This window comes from Caretta caretta, chromosome 10 (genome assembly GCF_965140235.1).
Source record: "Caretta caretta isolate rCarCar2 chromosome 10, rCarCar1.hap1, whole genome shotgun sequence".
Lineage (NCBI taxonomy): Eukaryota > Metazoa > Chordata > Testudines > Cheloniidae > Caretta > Caretta caretta.
This window is the reverse complement of record NC_134215.1, coordinates 60,263,235-60,284,303: the sequence shown is the minus strand read 5'-3', so window position 1 is coordinate 60,284,303 and position 21,069 is coordinate 60,263,235. Positions and strand designations below refer to the sequence as shown.

Sequence of the window (21,069 nt, the reverse complement as noted above, 5' to 3'; positions counted from 1 at the left end):
ATAACGCAGTATTTCTACTAGTAACTTGCATATTGTTTTGGATCAGTTCCTTCTATTTAAACATTTTTCTAAAACAGGAGGAGAAAAGCCATCTCCCAATATTATACTAATAATACACTTTAAAACATTTGAGCTATCCTAATGTTAACTAGTTTGGGTTACAGTTTTCAATATGAGCCTTACTAAAGAAGATTTTGGTCCACGTTCTTAAAAGCTGACTTGAAAGTGATACCAGAGGCCTGGATAAACACCTAATTTTGATCTTTTGTGCTCGTCTTTTCTTTTAGGAAACCTTTTCTTTTGTTGCTGCCCAGTGGGAGGAACGTAGCTCATTGGTCCTGCTCTGTAAGATGACAGCACTGCCCCTAAATCCACTCCCTCAGAGTACAATCAGTTTAATGGAATTATGTAGAAAGAGGCCATCTTTGGAATAAGAAAGGGGGTAAAGAATACCCAGAAGAGTCAACAGAGCCTTAATTAACCCATATTTCTAACATGGATACATCCGCTAGGAATTCATATAGTGAGTCTAATTTGCAAAGTTGTGCAATACTACGAGTATCCATGTCTATATTTAGTGAATCGAGCAACAATACACTACAGGATAAAACTAGCTAAATGATTCTATAACCACATTTCAACAGAGACACGATAGAGTTAAGGATTTACCGTTCTGGATTAGCAGGAAGAGACCAAGAACACAAATGATTTCCACAATGAAGTTCAACCTTTCCCACTAAGCAGAAACAGTTTTGATAATTTGCCTGATCTTTGTATTCATAGAATGCTTTCTCAAAAAGCATCTAAACAAAAGGGTAAAACTGTGCTACCAAATTTGGTTTAACATCTGTTTAAGTAACTGCCATGATAACACACATATATTGACTGTCAGACGTATAGCATCATCTTACAAACAATACATTTTTATGCTCCAACAGAAGAAATCTATTCACGGCACCCCAAACTTCCCCTGAAGCTATGAAATAAATTTCCTTTCAGAACTAACATTTCTCTGTTGGGCTGTCATTGGCACCCCATGCCATTTTGACCCTTTTGTGCAGCAAAATGAAAACACCATCTATCATTTCTTGTACTTCAGTGACTTTCTAGGAGGTGCACAGTTTCATTGCAAAAACATCTGTGTTTGGTGACTCCCATCCCAAATCCTGAGAATTAGGAATTCTGCTGTTGCAAGTATGTTTACAAAATGCAAGAGTTTCAGGTAGGCTCCTCACAAACAGCTTAGCTTTTTCCCATGGGCGTAGTTTGGGAAGAGCAGCGGGGTGTTGCCCCTCCCAAGGGCAAACGGTGGACAGGCACAGAATTTGCCCCTCCATGCATGCCCTATTGGCCTGAATGGAGCTCCCCCTCCAAATATAGAAGTCAAACTAGACTTATGATTTCTCCTTCATTTGATGGCAAACAGGAATTGCAATGGTTAACTTTCAAATTGCCATGTATAAAACAAGTCAGTAGCAACAGGAAAACTAGCAATGGATGAAAACAGAATATGTACAATCAAATGACCCTTTATTTTATTTTTATTATGCCAAATATTATTTACACATCTCATGCCCAACTGCAGATAGGGCCAACATTTCAGTCGTAGATTCCAATTTTGTGGGTGCCTAAAGCCACCTGAAAGCGTTTGTGCTGGGGCCTATGTCACACACCAACTGGTACTCACAGGTACAAATTAGGTAGCTGGGTACCCAATCTGCACATGCAGTGTATATGTATATGCAATTTTGTGAGCCCAATCACTTACCTGCTCAATTTGCAGATGGAAATTCAGAGGCTGGTTAAGGACAATGAAAAATGTAGCCCGTAACTCCACTGAACTTTAGGGTGACAAACTGAATGGCTGCTACAGAAAAGTTAAATAGTGATCTAGCTAAATTTATCTAGGCATTTATAATAGACTAGTCTTGCCTTTAATACAGCTTTCTATAGCATCTTTAATATTTAATTTGCTGAAGTCAAATCAACCTGTATTTAAAATGACTTAACAGACAGGGCTGTGAGCAAGTTGCCTTTGTAAGTCTGTTTCAACACAAGACTATTTCAGTGCACTCTCTGAAACTTTGGCACATGGGATGCATAATGTTAAATTTGCAAAGCAATTTCCAATTACAAGGGTTAATAAACCAGGAAGGAATGGATCCAAACAAGGATTCTTGAACCAGCCATCTGTTATCACCTTCTCGGGATTCCACCCTTGTGTCTCAGGTCAGCAGGTGATCATGCATTTGTGTGGTGGGCCCTAGGTTGTGGAACTCATCCCATCTCAGTACATCTCTTCACACATGTACATTTCTGACTATTTCTGTAACCTTTCTCTTCCCACCCCCTTTTGCTTGCCTCTTTTTTTGTAGGAGATTCTTTGATACGTTGTCTAGCTTCCTTCAGACTTGGACATAATAGATTACTCTTATTAGCCTTTGATATTTCCTATGAACAATACCCTAACATGTGACAGCACTTCTAAAATATGCCTTGAAAAAAATAGCCATTTGCCACAAGATCAGAAATAATATCCAAGAAACTAGTACAACCTCTGTTCTAATGCTATACTCAGTAGTATGTGTTGTTCATAGAAAGTGCTTCAGGAGGAATCTGCACAGGGGAGCTACATGAAAGTACATTAACAATAAAGCTTTATCAGTGGGAAATAAACCCTGAGATGCATAAATTTAATGTTTTTGTTTCTTGGGCATTTTAAAGCAGTCTAAAATTTGGTACAGATACTCCTCTGCATGGCCAGGTTTTTCTGCTCCTGGTATACAAAAACCATATTAACCTTTCAGAATAAATGGATTCTATCTAAAAACTTGTTCCAACAATAGTTTCATCTCTTTGCATGCCCAGGCTCTGCTGTCCTAGGATTATGCCAAGATGAGTTACAGAATTCGTTCTAAGTGGAGCAGCAGCTCAAGCTAACATTGTTGCTTTTGTGAGTTTTAGTCAAACATGTAATGTTAACACAGCTTTAAAAAGTATTTAATTCTGAGTCTTCTGGTCACGATTCTGGGAAACACTATGAGCTAAACTTCCTGCGAGTGTAAATGGGCCTACCTCATTTCCACCAGCACGGAAGTTGGCCCTAATGTTCTCAGGTGCTCATATCTTTTCCTCCTCTTCACTGAACAGCAGTTTAATTCTTTAAGTTTTTGCTCTAAGCATTGATATGCTTCTCCAAATGTTGTTTATTGTCTTTTAAAAGCAGCAGCAGCAAAAGGGGCACTCTGACACGTTTTTGGGCCACCTGAAGCTTTTTGGTAATCCTTAGCTCCTCTGACTAACAGTACAGACTCTGCTATATCTTTACTCCTCGTGGGCTGCCCCCTCTCTGCATATTTTGTAAAGACAAAAGTTATTTCCCACTATTTGGAAATGGATCAAAATGTTTTGAGCCCCAGATAGTTCTGTTCTTTAAAGGAGGTATTCTATATAGTGTAGCCACATGAAAATTAAAAAGTAACTGACTCGGGGGGTGGGGAAGTCCACAAATTTAGAAGACTGGAACACAGTTTCACTGACTGTATGTGTCCCTTTTCCAGATATCTTTAGATGCTTTCATACTTCTAAGGATGTGTTTCTTGGTCTTATAAACTGGAATAGAGAGGGTTGAAAATTTTCTATCACAACTGTTTTGACAGAATATTGGTTTTAAGAGAAAACAATTTTTTCCAAAGAAAGGGTCTGTTGTTTTTGTCAAAATATTCCAGCCAAAAATCCAAAAGATTTTTAGCTGAAATCTTTTGGTTTTTGAGGTTTATGGCTGAAAAATGGAAAGTTTCCACAGGAAATTTTTTTAAGATCAGCAATAATTCAAATTCCTACCACCATTTTCTTCCAAGTGAGGTCATTTTGTGATGGGGTTGGAATAGAGCAAAGCGTCAAATAGTCTACTAAAAATTTGAAAGTTGCTAACCACAGTCAAAAGTTATTTTTATTCACCTTTCTTAATGCATTCAGGAATTAGATCTAAGATATAGTAGCATCTTGATTTAAAGAAAGACCAAAGTTCAAACAACTCCTGCTTCAATGTCTCTTCATGTGAAGGTTTATACAACATTTAGAAACTTGAGCCATGACAAAAAACTTTGCTAGACTGGTTGATTGATTACTTAAATAAAATAAACAAAATACCACTGAGCTCATATTTAGCCATTTTCATTTGTAGATTTCTAAGAGTTTCCATTTTATGTTGGGGACACTGAGGCTGAGAGAACTTAAGTGATTCACCGAAGGTCACATAGCGAGCCAGTAGCAGAGCAAGCAGTAGACTAAATCTACTGGCCCTGTTCTATTCACTTTCATCAGTGCCTCCTATTAGTAGGATTGGGGTCTAACAAATTCAATGTTCCTGTAGCTAAAGTTGGATTAATTAGAGTTGGGTTATCCATGGTCAATTATAGGAGAGCTGTTTCTGATAAACTACCACAGCAATAGCTACAGGTGTATAATGATCATCACATACTTGGTACTCAGATTATATGGCAATTGGTGCTCTGTACATATAGTCACATTACATAAATGAAATACTGTAGTCACGTCTGACCATCTACTGCACTGAAAGTGCAGTGTGCCTCATGTTATTACTCCAGTGCCCAACCCAGGACAAGACAACTTGAATAAATGGCTGTCATAACTTGAAACCATCTCTCTCCCAGACAGGTGGGCAAGTGATTGTTTTGACTCCTTGCGATTCCTGAAGGAGATTGGTGTGATCATGATGCCAAAAGCAATTTACCCAGAAAACACTAGGGATGTAATAACCATATTATAAATTCCACCAATGAGGGAAGCTCCCCTAAAGAGCAAGCTGTGATCTAATCAGCTGAGCACAGTGTTGTGAATCTGGAGACCTAGGTTCAATTCCCACCTCTGCCACTGATTCCATGTGGCCTTGGGCAAGTCATTTAAGGGCTGATTGTTGGAAATGATGAGCAATACAAACTCATGCTGAAGTCAATAATAGCTGTGACTGCTCAGCTATTCTCGCCCTTACCTTCTCTGTGCTTCAGTTACCCAATTTGTAAAATGGGAGTTATAACACTTGCCCATCTTGTGAAGCTCTTTGGTGACTATGGATAATAACACAAGTGTGAAGTATTATTAGTATTACTAACAAACAAGAGTAAAAATATGAGAAATTGATGCGAATAACCATAGTATCACTGATATAATCAGGAAATATATTATTAGGGCCACAGTCTACCACTGCCTGCATCCCCTTGGCTTTCCTTCCCTGGTTTCAGAGAGGAAAGACTGTACGTTCCAGCACAGGTCTTTAAGCATCTGCAGAGGAGGTAGGCCCAGGCAAAAGGAGAAAGAGGTGGATTATTGAAATCTGATTGAATACCATCTAAATAGTGCATGCACTTTAAATAAGCCAAACAGTTTACCTTTCAGTCCCGCAGCTTGAATATTTTCATGTTTTCTATAAGGTATTATTATTACACTGAATTCAAAGCAGGATTCAGCTTTCTTTACTGAGGAAGATTTGTACAGATCATCTCACTTTATTATTGTGCATTACACCCAGGTCCAAATTTTCAAAAAGTGTGTGCGTGCCATTTTGCACTCCTTTGCATACACAATTACCACATCTGCACATTTAGACGGCCATTGTGTACACAAATGGGTTCACACTACAGGCAGAAAATGTGGCTCAGGCTTAATAAAATTATTAATTCTACTAAGCATGGGTCAACTAATAAATTCCCCTTGTCCTACTTCTATAACTGTGTTCAACATCTTTGCTTTGCAGGCATTGACCAGTTTGACTCAGGGTAGTACAATTTTGCCATTTGAACACTGAACACAGAAATTTTTTAAAAATTTTTATTTGTGGGGTGGAGGCCAGTGGTGGGGAATGCAGGATGCAAACATTCCACTTTTTGTTCAAAACTAAGTTTTCATGAAGCTATTTCAGGCACAAACTCAAAGGTTTTGCAGAGAAATTTCACAGCAATTTTTCTACCCCACAGCAAAAACACCCTTTCCCAACTGCCAAAATTGCTCTCTCCCCCTCCCCGCCACCAAAAGAAACCCAGGCAAAACTGAAAAATAATTTGCTTTTCCACAAATGCAAATTTCACTAATGGTGAAAACTGCTTCATGATGTAAGGAAGGTATTATTCCAGGCATGTGAATGCCCAGAAAGCATATTTGCTTATCCTTAGAAGTGTATTTGCTTATCACCAAACCCGGGGCTTTTTGCAAACACAAGGTATTAACTTTCCCATACAACTTTATCACAAGTGCTCAAGTATCAATTCCTGGACAACAACAAAAATCCAGCAGCAATTTATCACTGACCCTAACATTTTGATCACAACATCTGGATTTTAGTTAAACAAATGAAGTTAAAAAAAGAAAAAAAGGAGAGGAGAGAAAATTAAGAAATGTAACTAGCACTATACAGCAAATGTTTTCTTCTGTCCACTCTGAAGTCTCTTTCATGTGCTAATGGTGGCATTTTTTTAAACTCTTCCCCTTTGACTTATTCAGACCTTTAAGGACCTCACACATCTAATGGTTCCTCACATTCACTAAGAACAATCCAGAGAGAGGTCTGGTGGCTGACATGCAGTATGATTAATGGACAATGTTTATTTAATTTTCTACAACAAGAGTTTTCTCTAAGCCTTCTATAAGGAGCTGCTGCTTTACAATTTGGGCCTTCATTAGTAAAATACTTAAGTCCAATAAACAGTGAATTAAATAATATTGCCCAGATATATGTGCCCTTCCCTTTAAATCCACATATTTAAAAGCTTTACTGGAACAAGGAAAGCAACTTTTGTAACAGCACGGTAAGTAGTTGCTTCTTTGTAAGAAATGATGAAAAATTAACTATCATTTACTGTTGTTTCAACTGACTTCTTTTAATAACAGTTGAAACATGCTAAATATTAAGCATTCTATCAGAGGAATGTTTTTATTTAGCAATAGACTAGAGCAGTGTCAGTTTCAAAATACAGCAATTTAAGAACATTTATTTTTAAAAAACTTCAGTTAAAAAGATATTTAAAATTAACGACTTTTTGAAAATAATCAGGAAATCTCAGTGGTTTGGTTTGAAATGATGCTCACTGTATTTTTGCATGAAATAAACTAATTTTCTGCCCAGCAAGTGAGTTACTGAATACTATTTGCCTAAAGCATAACTGTTACCTAATCAATATAGCATAATATTCCTAGCTGAATTCCAGTGCATATTCATTTTTAAATGGTGGAGTCTCTAGGACCAGGAATGCCAAGTGGCACAGAGTTTTCTTCAAGATTCCATGCACTCTCACACCGGGCAAAAAATTTTACATTTAAATACTTGAAGGGGATACAGTTTGCTGCATTAGAAACCAGTGGCTTATCTCCAGGCACAATGCAAATAACATCCCTTCTCTTAGCTTCAAGAGAGATCCTTTAATCCAGTTCTTCAAACAGTTGCTACACATTCGGCCTCTCTGTTGTCCCTAAAGAAACAACTGTATCTGATATTTCAGCTGGGATAGCAGCTGGGGGTATAGAAAAAAAACAGAGATCCTCATTGCAGGTAACTGCCCTTCATGCCACTTGAGTAGACATGTCTCCTGCCTCCTCCACCCCCTTTTAGTCTCCATGGTAGTTTCTGCTGTTGGCATATCAAAGCCTGTGTTTTCTCATTCGTATTTTATGGATTCTTGCAAAGCATTGTCACTTGAAATAATGGAACTTCCTTCTTCCTGATAGCTCCCACTGACTACTCAGGGGGCCTTGCTTAGCTGGATTTAATGCCCTATTTAGTTATCTGAAGCCAAGTTGCACCAGTACAGAAAATCTTTATCCAGTGCTGGGGTTCAAGTGGTATGTACTCTGTACATTTTTAATGCCAAAGAATTGTTTTCTCCCCTTTTTAAAGAAAAACAAGCCTTGGAAGTTAAAATGAGCTACAACAAAAATGAGCACATGTCTTAAGTAATGACAGTAGACCTAATTTCCGATTTCAAGCTGAACCCCCACACACACCACTTTTAGAGCAGTTACATACAAAGAATAAAATCAGAGAATCTCTCCAACACACAAACTGCCAGTTTTCAAAAGGAAACTTAACTGCACAGTTGAGAAGGCAATAAAACAGCTTTCAGCCCCCAAAATAGTGGTTATCATTTTGGCAGATAAATCATTTTCCGCTAGTTTTTAAGCCATTCAATGACATTACATTTAATCCAAAGAGGCCTAGAGCTTACTCATTTTTTTAAATGAGTGTTTGTCATGTTTGTCAGCTGTAACACCCTAATCAATATCGAAACAGATATGTTGCTCATGCAGATGTTATAGCTTTCAGTATTTTAGAACTATTAAACTTGATTACAGGATAAACCAGTAAATTACAGAGTCCTGATGGTGTAATTTAAAATTGACAAATACATGAAACTTTAATTAAAGCTTTGCATTATAAATGAATTGGATAAAATAAAATTTATTTTCAAAAGCAAAATGAAGAGTGATGTATTTGTGGTGCTAGATTTTTTACAAATTCCAAAGTTTCGCATTCTTTATGAACACTAGAATTAATAGCAAATATGGCAAAAAGAGTGTCTTGTGATCATCCAAAGTAAACAATATTGGTTGATACCATAAAAGAATAATTAAGGCTCAATATATTTGCCTTGGAGATAAATATGCACAGGTACTCAGAGTACGAGCCAAGTATAGTCATACAACTACAGAGAAAGGAAAGTGGCCACATCAGTAAAAGTCTGGCACCGAGTTATATAATAAAAATGCCACATTGGCAGCTGATGGTTTTCTGGTGTTTCTTGACAAATATGGCCAGAACAAGCTGACATTTATCCAGGATTCGCTCTCCATGTCATATACTGGTGGTTAAACAAACTGGGCAATATTCAGAACTCATGTTAGTGAACGCCATTCCAACAGAATCCAACAAAGTGGCACCCAATTACGACAGGTCTGAATTTGACCCTGTGGGAATTAGATTTACAGTCTGGATAACGCAATTTGTTATCCCAACAGAGTGAAGCAGTTTATGTTTTGGGGGGGGGGGGGTATTTTTGTCATAAAAAATGGAACATAAGAAGTGGGTAATTTTGCAAATGACTAATTTAGCCTGTCTGGGCACATCAGCTCAGTTTATTCTCACTGTGAAGCCTTTTGATATTTAGCACCTGACTGTCCTGGTGCACGTCAAACTTCACATGTGTTAAAAATTACATAATCAAGCATGCTGTGAAAGAGAGATTCTTGATTCCTTCCTTTTCCCACCACCCAAGCTAATGCTTGTACATTCAAGGCCCGGTTATGTCACTGGAACTCTAGGACACAACTTCTCACTGTAGTTGGAGCCTGATTGATAGTAGTTTTACCTGTACCAAATGGCAAAATATTGTACAAGTTTGCAAATTCCTACCATAAAAGACAAACAAAAAACCCACAACACCTGATTTATGTTCAGAATTAAGGCCTCCAAAAAGTAATCACATGAATGGGAGGGAAGAAGGCTTTCCAAAGCACATGTTGCCTCAATGTTTTACAGGTGAAGGAAATCTAGTTTTAATAAACCTCTCTCCTTTATATCTCTAGTTCTAAAATCTTTTTTTTTTTTTTGAAAGTCTGGAGGAAAGTCCAAAAAAAAAAATAAACAGATATGCAGTGTCTGAGGTTAGAAGACAGGCTCATACTTGATAAGTGATGACAGGTCTACAATTTATGATTATAAAGTAAGGAGTATAATATCTCTTTGCTTATTGAGTAGTATCCTATCAGGACTAGCTGGAGGGTTTTGTTTTATTTTTGTTAAACACACACATGTATTAAACTACCATGGACCTGGGGAGAGCAAGAGATCAGAACCAGCTGAGGCAAAGGGTGCCTTTAAATGCTCCCAGTCTACTTCTAGAGCCTTGGTTTTATCACTTTGCAGTAAGACTGACTCCTCCACCTCCTCCCCCCAAAATCCCTTATGTTTTCGCTGATAAGTACAGTAGCAAGCTTGTTATACACAATCAGGAGAATTAATAGATAAGAGGTTTAGTTTAAGGATGTAATCAGGGTGAGTAAACACCAGGCTGACCAGCTGTAAACAGTGGTAAATAATGATAATATTTGTCCTGGTCACCTACTGAGCTATTAACACACTTTCCACTAGGTAACAATGTAAATATGTCTTTCCAATGTCTACAATATATACAGTGTACCAAACTATCCTTTAGTCACATAACCAACTAAATAAGCTCTCTTTGTTGATCTTTACTGAGAACCAGTGTAATATGGATTAATTTTTATTTTTGTTAAACAAAGGTGAACTTCCGTCCTGTCAACATTTTCACTAGCTCTGAAAATCTGACTCAACATGCAACATTCAAACATACAGAGTCAAGATCAGTAGTTACTGTATTCTATTTTACAGAATGCCATGTGGCATAACTGCCAACACGGAGATGTCATAAATAGGGAAATTCACAAAGAAATGTAAGGATAGAACTTTTTACTTCATGGAAATATACGGGACACAAAATTTTTGGGAGGGTTAAGAGTGGAAAACCCCTGGGGTTCAAAAACATGGAACTTAAAACCACTTCCTTCAGCACCTGATTTTCAGATTATCTCAAATTGGCCTGCAAGGTTGTGTTGCTAGAATGCACACATACTCTGGTTCCCTCAAAACTGGGAATGAAAATTAATTGCTTGGATTTCCAGCTATATGTTTCCATGCACCAAATGGACAATTTTCTGGATGTAAACATTTGGGAATATATTTTGATTCCCACAAAATTTGGGGCTGCAGCTGAAAATCTGGCCCTAAACATCAGGAACAGAATACACTGACAGAGCAGATGCCATGGTCATAAGCATGTTATAAAAATCTATGATAGCCATTGCAAGTATTAATGTCTGTATATACACATTTATCATTTCTTTTTTCACCTTTGTAAGTTTGCTTCTGCTCTGTGGTTTATTTGGAGATTTATTTATGCAGAAAGAGGTCATCAATTTATAGTTAAGGTCTGGAGAAGCCTCCCATTTTAAAGACAATTCTCTCTCTCACACACACACATTTTGATAAAAGCCAAAACTACATGCCACATCTTATCATCAAATTGATTTTGTTTTGCTTTCTTTTTTGCAAACTTTGTGATAAATAAATAAAGGTGTTTACAAGATATTTGGTTGCAAAGCTGCAGGTGGTTGAACTTTATAAAAATTCCTAACTTTTTTTCTGGTCTACACTTATTCCTTTATCTTTTCACTCCAGAATGTTCTTATTCCCTTTACCTCCATGAGCAGTGGTACCTTTGTTTTACTAGAGTTAAGAGTATAAATATGTTCAAGCATCTTAAGTGAAAATTAAATATTAGAATGCCAAGCTTTTGGTATAATTCATAGTGCAGTAGGCTGGTTGATTCTTTGAAGGAAACCCTTCTCCAACACAACTTGGGCACCCCAGGCATCAAGAAGGAAAGTTGGCAAACCATTAAACAATTGGCTAGAGCCAGTTGCTTTAAAAAAAGGTACACATCACAAAAAATTTCAGGAGAAACTAATTTTGATTGCATCATTTAAATTTCGTTAAACTTTCATTTTCATGTCAACTGAAACTTTCAAAATTAAATGTTTAAATTTTTTTTATTTGAAAAAAAAATTCCATTTGCCATCATTTCTTTAGTTTTTTCACCGGGGGAAAGGTGGGAAAAAATAAAATGACAGAAAATGATTTTTTTTTCTTATTGAGATGAACCTTTCTAAATTATTTTGAAAACTAGTTTTAAAAAAATCAATTTAATTATTTTTTTGGTTTAAAATACATTTCTTTTGTCAGAATGCAAAATTTTCCACAAATATTTTGGATTCTCTCAAGTCCTTTTCCATCTAAAGAAGTTTGACCAACAGTTTTCAATCAGCAGTTCTCCTGACTGATATCTTCCATTGTGTGATTACAGAACATCTTGAAAAGAAAGAGATTTTGAGGAACCCTCTGCTAAGACAGCCTCAATCAGGGATCGGCAACCTTTGGCACGCAACCCGCCAAGGTAAGCCCTCTGGCGGGCTGGGCCGGTTTGTTTACCTGCCACGCCCATAGGTTCAGCCGATCACAGCTTCCACTAGCCGCAGTTCGCCGCTCCAGGCCAATGGGGACTGTGGGAAGCAGCGCAGATCGAGGGATGTGCTGGCCACCACTTCCCACAGCCCCCATTGGCCTGGAACAGTGAACCTGCTGGTGGGAGCTGCTATCGGCCAAACCTACGGACCTGGCGGGCCGCATACCAAAGGTTGCCAATCCCTGGCCTAGATGCATCCAGAGGTGAAAGTAAGCCGGGCTCCAGCGGGGATTTAAAGGGCCTGGTGCACCTGCCACTGCGGGGAGCCCCAGGCCCTTTAAATCACTGCCGGAGCCCTGCTGCCACTACCCCAAGCGGCAGCAGGGCTCCAGCGGTGATTTAAAGGGCCCGGGGTTCTGGCCTCTGTGGGGAGCTCCCAGGGCCTTTAAATCTTTATTTAAATGCCCCACCTCTTCCAGTTGAGGCCACGCCTCTTCCAATTGAGGCCACGCCCCCGCTCAGGACTCCGGCGTACCGGTAAATCTTTTAAATTACTTTCACCCCTGGATGCACCCAATACAGAGGGAGTCTTTCCAGCTCAACCCTCAGAGAAAAGCACCAAACAAACCCTCAGAGCATGGGATAAGTTCCATTTCATGATCCTCAAATCATGTAGTGGGTTCTGTCTGGTTTTCAATCTAAAGCCCTTAAATATGCCCATCTCGCAAAACAAATTAAGCAAAGTTAATACAGATTAAGCGAAGGACAGGAAATGCCAAAGGTTCTTCTGGAAAGGGGAAGGTGTTGGTGTTTGGTCTCCGCATGCCCCAAGGGTTTTCACCAAGGTTATCAGACCAGTTTTTCCATCTCCTGAGGCCTCTGGGGTGAAAATGGTTATTTACTATATCATTATCCCAAATGCAGCAGACAGGAGAAAGCCTAGGACTGCACATCTTGGCCACCATCCATTTGCCTCTGGGTTTCTAATAAGTACAGTATTAACCACCACTTCCATTTGGAACTTTCTGGGATTCTAATTAGAGCTGTCCTATACAAGGTGTAATTGTTACTGCATAGCAACAATGAAACCACAACTACATTTAGGGAGTGAGTCTCCCTTCCTCTCCTCAAAATTCAGGAGCCTGGATGGCACAAGAAGGGACAATTTGCATTTCCTCATGCCATCCATGATTAATTTGTTTCAGTGTATTTAAGCATGACTATTACTAGCATGGTTTTGTGCTGAGGGCATTGGACTGGAACAGTGTGTGTGTGTGTGTGTGTGTGTACTGAAAGCACAAGCGCAGAGAGAGAAGAGTGTAAGAACAGGAGCAGGTGCCTATCTCAATGTGCCCTAAAACAAAATCCACACATTATGTAGAGTCAAAACTCACCCCCCTTCCTTTAGTTTAGTTAAGAAAGAAGTTGACAATAAGGTGACAAAGTTGATTTCAAGGCTTCCACCTGCAGTTGGCCAATCATAAGGCTTCTATCTCTGTCTCTCAAGAGAGACATTCCTGCTTCCAGTATATCTAGGCAGGGTAATGAGTCAGTAGAACCCACTTAGCCCTCTCTCTGCAACAACCGCTAACAAGGGTAACTGTTTCAGTCAAACACTGTCAGCCTGTTACAGATAGATAGAAGAGTTTCAGATATAGCACGAACAGGGCCTATCTGCCTGTACTTACAACACCAAGCATGTTATAGCTGCAGCAATTTGAAAATAATATTGAAAGAGTAATTTGAAGATCTTTAATAAGGGGAAATGAGCTTGTGTCTTTTTATGTCCATTTCCTTTGTTCTGTTTTAATTGGTTTTCACACTGCGCCAGTCCCTCTCCTGTGCTGCACAGTGGAAAGCTTTCCAAACAAATGCCTCTAACAGGAAAGCTAATCTGATCCCCTGACTGCATTTACTCTGAAACCATATGGAAACAAAGGTTGGAGGAGCAGGTTTACAAAGTGTCACAACCTGAGTTTCTTTGGTAGGAGTCAGAACTTCCTAGAGCAAGAGGGAGCAAAGGAAGAATTAAAAATAGAGGCAAAAATGCATAGCATGCACCAAAGGTCTGTTCTTGTGGTAAATTCAAGTAATAATGTTAATGGACTTTTATGCTGGAACTAGGAAACAGTCTGCTGCTGAAAAATAAATGCCAAGACCTTTAACATAAACAGATGTCGACATGAAGCTGGGGATATTTATTTTGAGAGTGACAGGCATGGATCCGGTCACAATGTTTAATTCCATATACATGGTGACTATCATGGCAAATAATCCAGTTAAAAAATAAATAGGGGTGACTGGGCAGACCTACACTGGGGTGGGAGATGTAGTCTGGCAACATACATTAGGAAGCAATATGAGAGTGAGAAAGAGAGTGACATTTAATATTCATTAATCTTAACATGTTTAACATTTAACATCTTTTTGTTGGCATCCCAATTCCAAGTATTCCTCTGTCCCTCCACCTGGCACGCTGGTGCCACTCACAAGGAACTGACTTTAAAATATTACTCAATCATCATATTAGCTCGGCCAATATTCTTCCTGCTAAAAGGAGACTCCCTTTGACTTTGCAGTGTGTAACATTGACCCTCGAGCAGGAAAGTGAATTGCCTTTCATGCACAGATAGGCTTTGCATCACAGACATAGGTGAGGACACAGCTTGTCTATTCTTTGCTTGCTGCCACAGCCATGAAAGTCTGCTTACCCCTGTTCTGACACACACCCAAACCACATTGGCATGAGGATATCTCTGCACTATAGTAACTATACGAGCATAGTTACAGTGCCATAACTATGTCGGCATACCCCATAGTGTAGTTGCACCCTACACAGACTAAAGGGGTTTTTCTGCCAGGGCAGGAACCCCACCAATCTGAGCGATGGTAGCTAGGTTAATGGAAGCATTCTTCTGTCGACCTAGCTGCATCTACACTGGGGGTTAGGTCAGCATAGCTACATCTCTCACAGGTGTGGATTTTTTGACCAAAATTTTAAGTGTAGACCAGGACTAAGGTGAAAGAGACCCAGCTGAATCAAACTCTACACCTGGCAGAAGAGGAAAGTGCCAGGCTGATAAATCCAGCCTCTGCAAAGTAGTGTGGATCACTAACAACCAAGCCAGTTGTTAGATTTATGAAAAGTTAGATTTATGAAGTTAAAGTTAGATTTATGAAAAGTAAGAAGATGAAACTCTAGAGCCAAAAAGCCAATCAGAAACCAGCCTATTCCAATGATCTTTCATGTAATATGGTGACAGACAATCCATGTTCCTGAAAATCTGCATTCCAGCTAGGCTAAAAAAAAACCAAAAACACCTACGTCAGTGTTACAAATTAGCAGGTTTCAGTTTTGTCTTTTTTTCAATCACTCCAGATACATATGTAGAGTCAGCAAATTCAAGGTGTCTTGGAGTTACCTATTTGCATCTGCGTTAATAATGTCCAATAACATACTGTATCAATGGTTAACTTAATAGAAATAAAAAACAACACAAGAAACTTCTTTGAAGCACAAAAGTTACAGCTGATTGTCTCTCTCAAGTATTGAGGAAGCCTTCTATCCTGAAACACTTTTTGTACAGAATTCGTTTTCCTAAAACACTATTAAATCTGGACAATATAACTTCAAATTCCTACAATCAGTCTATACAAACAGGCTCTCCACAACCTTGGTACTTAAGGACTCTAACTCAGGATTGAAAAACAACCTTTAAGACATATTAATAACTAGGGAGAGAGACACAGGGATAGTTAACATTGTTATTTCAATCCAACAGCCTATTATTAAGGAATCATAGGCTATTGTTCTCTTTACTTTTGTGTTCTAAATGTATATAATAGGAAAAAGTAAAACGTTTGAGCTAGAATGAAAGAAGTTACAATGAAAATTATAATAGGTATTAAGGCTTTTGAGAATTAAGGTATCCCTCACCTTCTGCCATGAATAGGACCTGGGATACAAAAAAATATTCCCAGGAAGTTTAGAGGGATGTGGGATTAAATTTCTTGCATAAGTAACATTTCCTATAAATCCTGTGTCATGATCTTCTTGTCTGAAGTAAGTGATTTACAAAAAATGTGAGAACAACAACATTTGTGTGGGATGAAGATCAGTATGGACTAAAATAAGAGGGCAATGGCAAAGTCTGAAGTAAATTAATTTAATAGGAGTAGGATATAAAATAGAATTTTATCAGCAGACAAGGACATTTACATGCCAATATAGCTCATACGCATATGTGGAGATGCACAACATAATCTGCACAGTTTTCCAGTTTTCAAATGCTTAGTGAATATCAATACCTATGCCCAGAATAGTGCAAAGCCACGCAATTTCACCACAGGCACAAGTCCCATACAGGCCTATACCTGTTGTTTGCCCCATTAGATCATGTCACAGCTCCTGATTCCTAAAAAATTCATTAGGTGCTTATTTGCAGGGGGGGGGGGGGGGAATAAGAAGCAAAAGCGAAAATAAAATAATATCTGGCAGTTGTTCCAAAATAGGAAGGGGGAGAAGAGAGAGAGCAAGAAAGGGGGTGGGAGGAGAGAAAGTTTGGAAGCCAGCACCAAAACTTCTCATGCATTGCCTGTTGATACTGAAAGCATTGCCAGGTTCTGGAGTTACTTGTCCTTTTGTATTCTCTGCTGCTGGTAAGTACATAATAGCGGGAGAGGACAAATATCATGACACGTACAAGCTTCCACGTATTCACTCAATTTGGAAATAACCCTTTTATTAACCAAAATATATAACATGCCTGAGACTGCTAATTTGACATGCCCTTTCCCTTGTGTTCTCATACACCTCCAGTGTCCTATCAACGCCTACAACTCATTTTGAAGATACTGAAGGTCCCTTAAACCACTGATATTTATTGAGAGCCACCCTAAAACATGTCCTTAGGAGACACAAATGGTTGAGAGAACATTAGTTTTCTAAGCCACTGTCTGGTCCACTAAGATTCCATTTACCGTAAACAGGTAATCCAGGGAGATGGGTTAAAGAGTGATTTATCTCAATATTGCCAGGTACAGCAAAGCAAATTCCCTACAAGTTCGTTATTACATGAACACATAACTAATTATCTGAAGTGATATTTTAATTAGCAACAGAAATGAAATAATGTTGTCAAGAATGATTGTGATTACTCATGTAAAATCCAACAAATGAAGAATCCAATTCCTTCCTTTATTGGGTGGAGATCTACTCCTGGAGATTAAATTCTCTGTGGTTTCTTACACTGCAGGGCATAATATTGGAATCATCCTCTACGCATGCATCTGTAAACAAAAGTATTTCCTCATGTCCTGTTGGCTGGATAAAAGTTAAGTGTTCACAAAATTTGAAGCACGCAGCTCGTGTGTGAGTGCAAATCAAGCAGTTCGGCATCTACAGTAACTACCTGAAATTTGAGCAGAACTATCCCAAGCTTAAGCAAGTGTAAAAAACTTAGGTGTGAAAAACTGCCTAAGTAAAATTTCACAGGCCAAATGGAAACCCCTTTGAAAATGCAGCAGTTTGTGACTTGGATGTTTCGCTTAGATAGTAAGGGGAAAAAAAGAAGAATGCCTATATTTCAGGGGCGGGCAAACTTTTTGGCCTGACGGCTGCATCAGCTTTCTGAAATTGTATGGAGGACCGGTTAGGGGAGGCTGTGTCTCCCCAGACAGCCAGGCGTGGGCCGGTCCCTGCCCCCTATCCAACACCCCGCCCCCGCTTCTCGCCCCCTGACAGCCCCCCCCGGGACTCCTGCCCCATCCAACACCTCCTGTTCCCTGACGGCCCCCCAGAGACCCCTGCCCCATCCACCCCCTCAGCTCTCAGTGCCCTGACCGCCCCTGGACCCCCCACCCCTACCTGCCCCCTGCCACTGCATCCAACGCCCCCCTCTCCTTCCTGACTGCCCCCCCAGGACCCCTGCCCCATCCAACCACGGTTTCTCCCTGACCGCCCCCGGACCCCTCTCTCCTAACTGCCCCCCCCACCCCATTCAACCAACCGCTCTCCTTCCCGACTGCCCCCCCCGAACCCCTGCCCCATTCACCCCCCCCGCTCCCTGTCCCATGACTGCTCCCTGCCGTCCCATCCAACCCCTCCTCTCCTTCCTGACTGCCCCCCGGGACCCCTGCCCCCATTCCCCTCTGACTACCCCAACCCCTATCCACACCCCTGACCATGCCCTGAACCCCTCTGCCCTCTATCCAACCCCCCCATCACCTCCACGTGCCTGGAGCACCAGTGGCTGGCAGCATGGCTGCACCAGGACAGGCAGCCTCACCGCGCAGTACAGAGAATTGCGCCGCGCGGCAGCAGGGGATGGGGGACAGCAGGAGAGGGGCCGGGGGGACAGCCTCCCAGGCCAGGAGCTCAGGGGCTGGGCAGGACGTGTCCTGCGGGCCGCAGTTGAAAGGCACATTCAATAAATCTTTAGCCACAACTTGTTAAAAGTCAGCACACTAGCACTTACTCTGAATCTTCTTGAAGAATACTATGTAATCAATACATCCATCCTATGGCAGCATAGATGATGTACGGCCGGGGGGGGGGGGGGGGGGGGGAGGGGAAGGATTCATCCATGTAACCTTAATCTGAGCCATAATGTCCAGTTTTAGATACTTGTAAGTAAGTAAGTTAGAGTGATGCAGGCCCATATTTTCAAAACCATGTGTACACAATTACTATGACAGCATGTACAAATTGTGAATGTGAATTTTTGCACATCTATAATTTAAAAAAATTGGGACACAATATGGCAAATTACAGATTTTACATGTGCAGATTTGATTGGTCTAAGAAGTTTCCACTTCTCCCTAAATGCTTATTAGTAAAAGAAACCATCAGAGATGATACCTTAATGGAAAAAATGTGTGTGTGTGTGTGGGGGGGGGGGGGCAAAATATTTTGTTTGCACCATTCTTCGAAACACATCTGATCAGAGGAAAATTGTTGAACGAAGATATCTGATCAGATATATGTGAAAAGGGCTACACAGTCCTTTAGAGTTTACATGTGTTTGGAATATAGTTTTGTCAACTGCATAATGAGAAGACCCCCCCCCCAAAAAAAAAAAAAAAAAAGAATTTACTTCTTAAGACCCAGAAACACCATCTCCTCCTAAGCTACTCTCTTTTGGTCTCACTGCTCTGTTAAACAGTCAGCTGCTGCCAGATGCTCTGGATAGAAGTGGTTGCAGATGGTCAGTTGTCCAGTTAACAGAGCAGAATGCTTTCCTCAGTCTCTCCTTTACATAACGTCTGGGCTATCTATAGCAGAGGCCATTGACTTAGTTAAGACTACAGGTCAATTTTGATAATTTAGTCAAGATTAATTCTCCATCCTGTCCGAAGTAAAAGTAAACCATCTTGACACATTAAGAACATGAAGTGTCAAGCCTTGCAGTGATTTTGCAGATTTTACTACAGATCACATCTTTAAAGAAAATTTGAATCCCCCTGTTGCGTAAACAAACAGGGGCACCTTCAACCTATGCGTCTATTTTGCTTGTTTGAACTGCATGTTTACGACTGACATTGACTATAAGCGCTATAGGGAAGGAACTGTGGGTCTAATCCAAAGCCCACTAAGATCAATCAGTGGGAAGACTCTAGTTGATTTAAAACAGGCTTTGGATCAGGCCCCGTGTCTTCTTTTCCATACCCAATCCTGCAAATGCTTTACGTTACAAATTGGATGATGCATGGTAGTAAGCATGCCTACTAGCAAGTATTTGCAGGATTGGGCACTAAAACTATACTATGCTGAGCCAACTGTTGGTGGTCAATACATTGCTAGAAATAGTAAAGAGATCAATCCTCGATCCTTTGTAGTAATATTTCAATTCGAATAGACCAGTTACAGAGATATAAAAGCAGATTACCATTCAGAAAGTGACTTGTATTCCTTATAGATTGCTGGTCAAAACTGTTTTAGTAACTGACAGCCTCAAAGGTTCTGATAAATGACCTGGCAAATTTATATTCCCAATTATACACGGTGACAAATTTATCTAATTTTGTTTAAAGCTGGTAAATATATATTCAAGAACTGGATTAGTTTGACAGCAATGTAGCTCACACTTAAGATTCCTATTACGGGGGAAATAAGTAGTCTAACCTAATCTTGCTGCCTTGTACAGAATGTTATGGTATGATCCTAAAAGTTAAAAAAGCTTTCAGCTCCTATTTAGATGTCATTTGACTTGATTTTCTACCGCAACTGTTCTGGAGTGTGTCATTTTTGCCTGACAAAGTGTTAGACAATTAATGCATGTACTCACCCAAACCACTGAGAGTATACACAAGGTCACTGGCAGCCAGTAGAATTGGTCCATTCTCCTGCTGGCCTTCTTCCTTGTAGTACAATTTGTACCCTTCAATAGTTGCTGTATCCTCAGAGTCCTGATGCCACCTCACTGTAATGATTGTACAGTTCAGTGGTTCCAAACTCAGCTCAGGAGACTTTGGTGCTAAGGTAAGAAATTATATATTTTTACATATTAGAAATAAACAATTCTTGCAAATACATTTCTTCAAGATTCAACATTTCAAACCCCAAAGCTCAAGATTACTCAGAACTGGGGTTCTGGTTCCAGCCCAGCTGTATAATTATATAATTGATACTGTATAATGTAGGCCAGCCTTATCTATGCCACCTATCTAAAAGCATATCAATCTGGGCTATCTTGGAGAAAGGGTCACTTTGTAATTTAACATTTTTATAATGGAGAATTAAACTTTGAGTTAGGTTATTTTAGTTTTGTTTTAAACTAAAGTCCCCACAAGATGCATTTGACCGAGCACAGATTAAGTCCAGATTAAACTTTGGTGTCTATCTATAAAAATGAAACAGTCACTACTCATGTTTTAAAATTATTCAGAGCTGGAATAATTGATAGCTTGTTCAAGAAGGTCAAGCAGGGAAAAAAAGGAGGAAGTGTTGCATTATACATCAAGAATATATATACTTGTTCTGAGATGCAGAAGGCAGAGAGTTGAAGGCAGAGAAGTTGAA

At 39.7% G+C, this 21,069-nt stretch overlaps 1 protein-coding gene across 1 annotated transcript in view; it reads right to left on the bottom strand.

Annotated features, from left to right (window-relative positions):
- PRTG (protogenin) overlaps positions 1–21,069 on the bottom strand; it is a 115,077-nt gene that overhangs the window by 24,836 nt on the left and 69,172 nt on the right. The window contains exon 11 of the mRNA XM_048867380.2: positions 20,336–20,524. Coding sequence (XP_048723337.2) covers positions 20,336–20,524 — 189 coding nt within the window. The remainder of the gene's footprint in view (positions 1–20,335; positions 20,525–21,069) is intronic.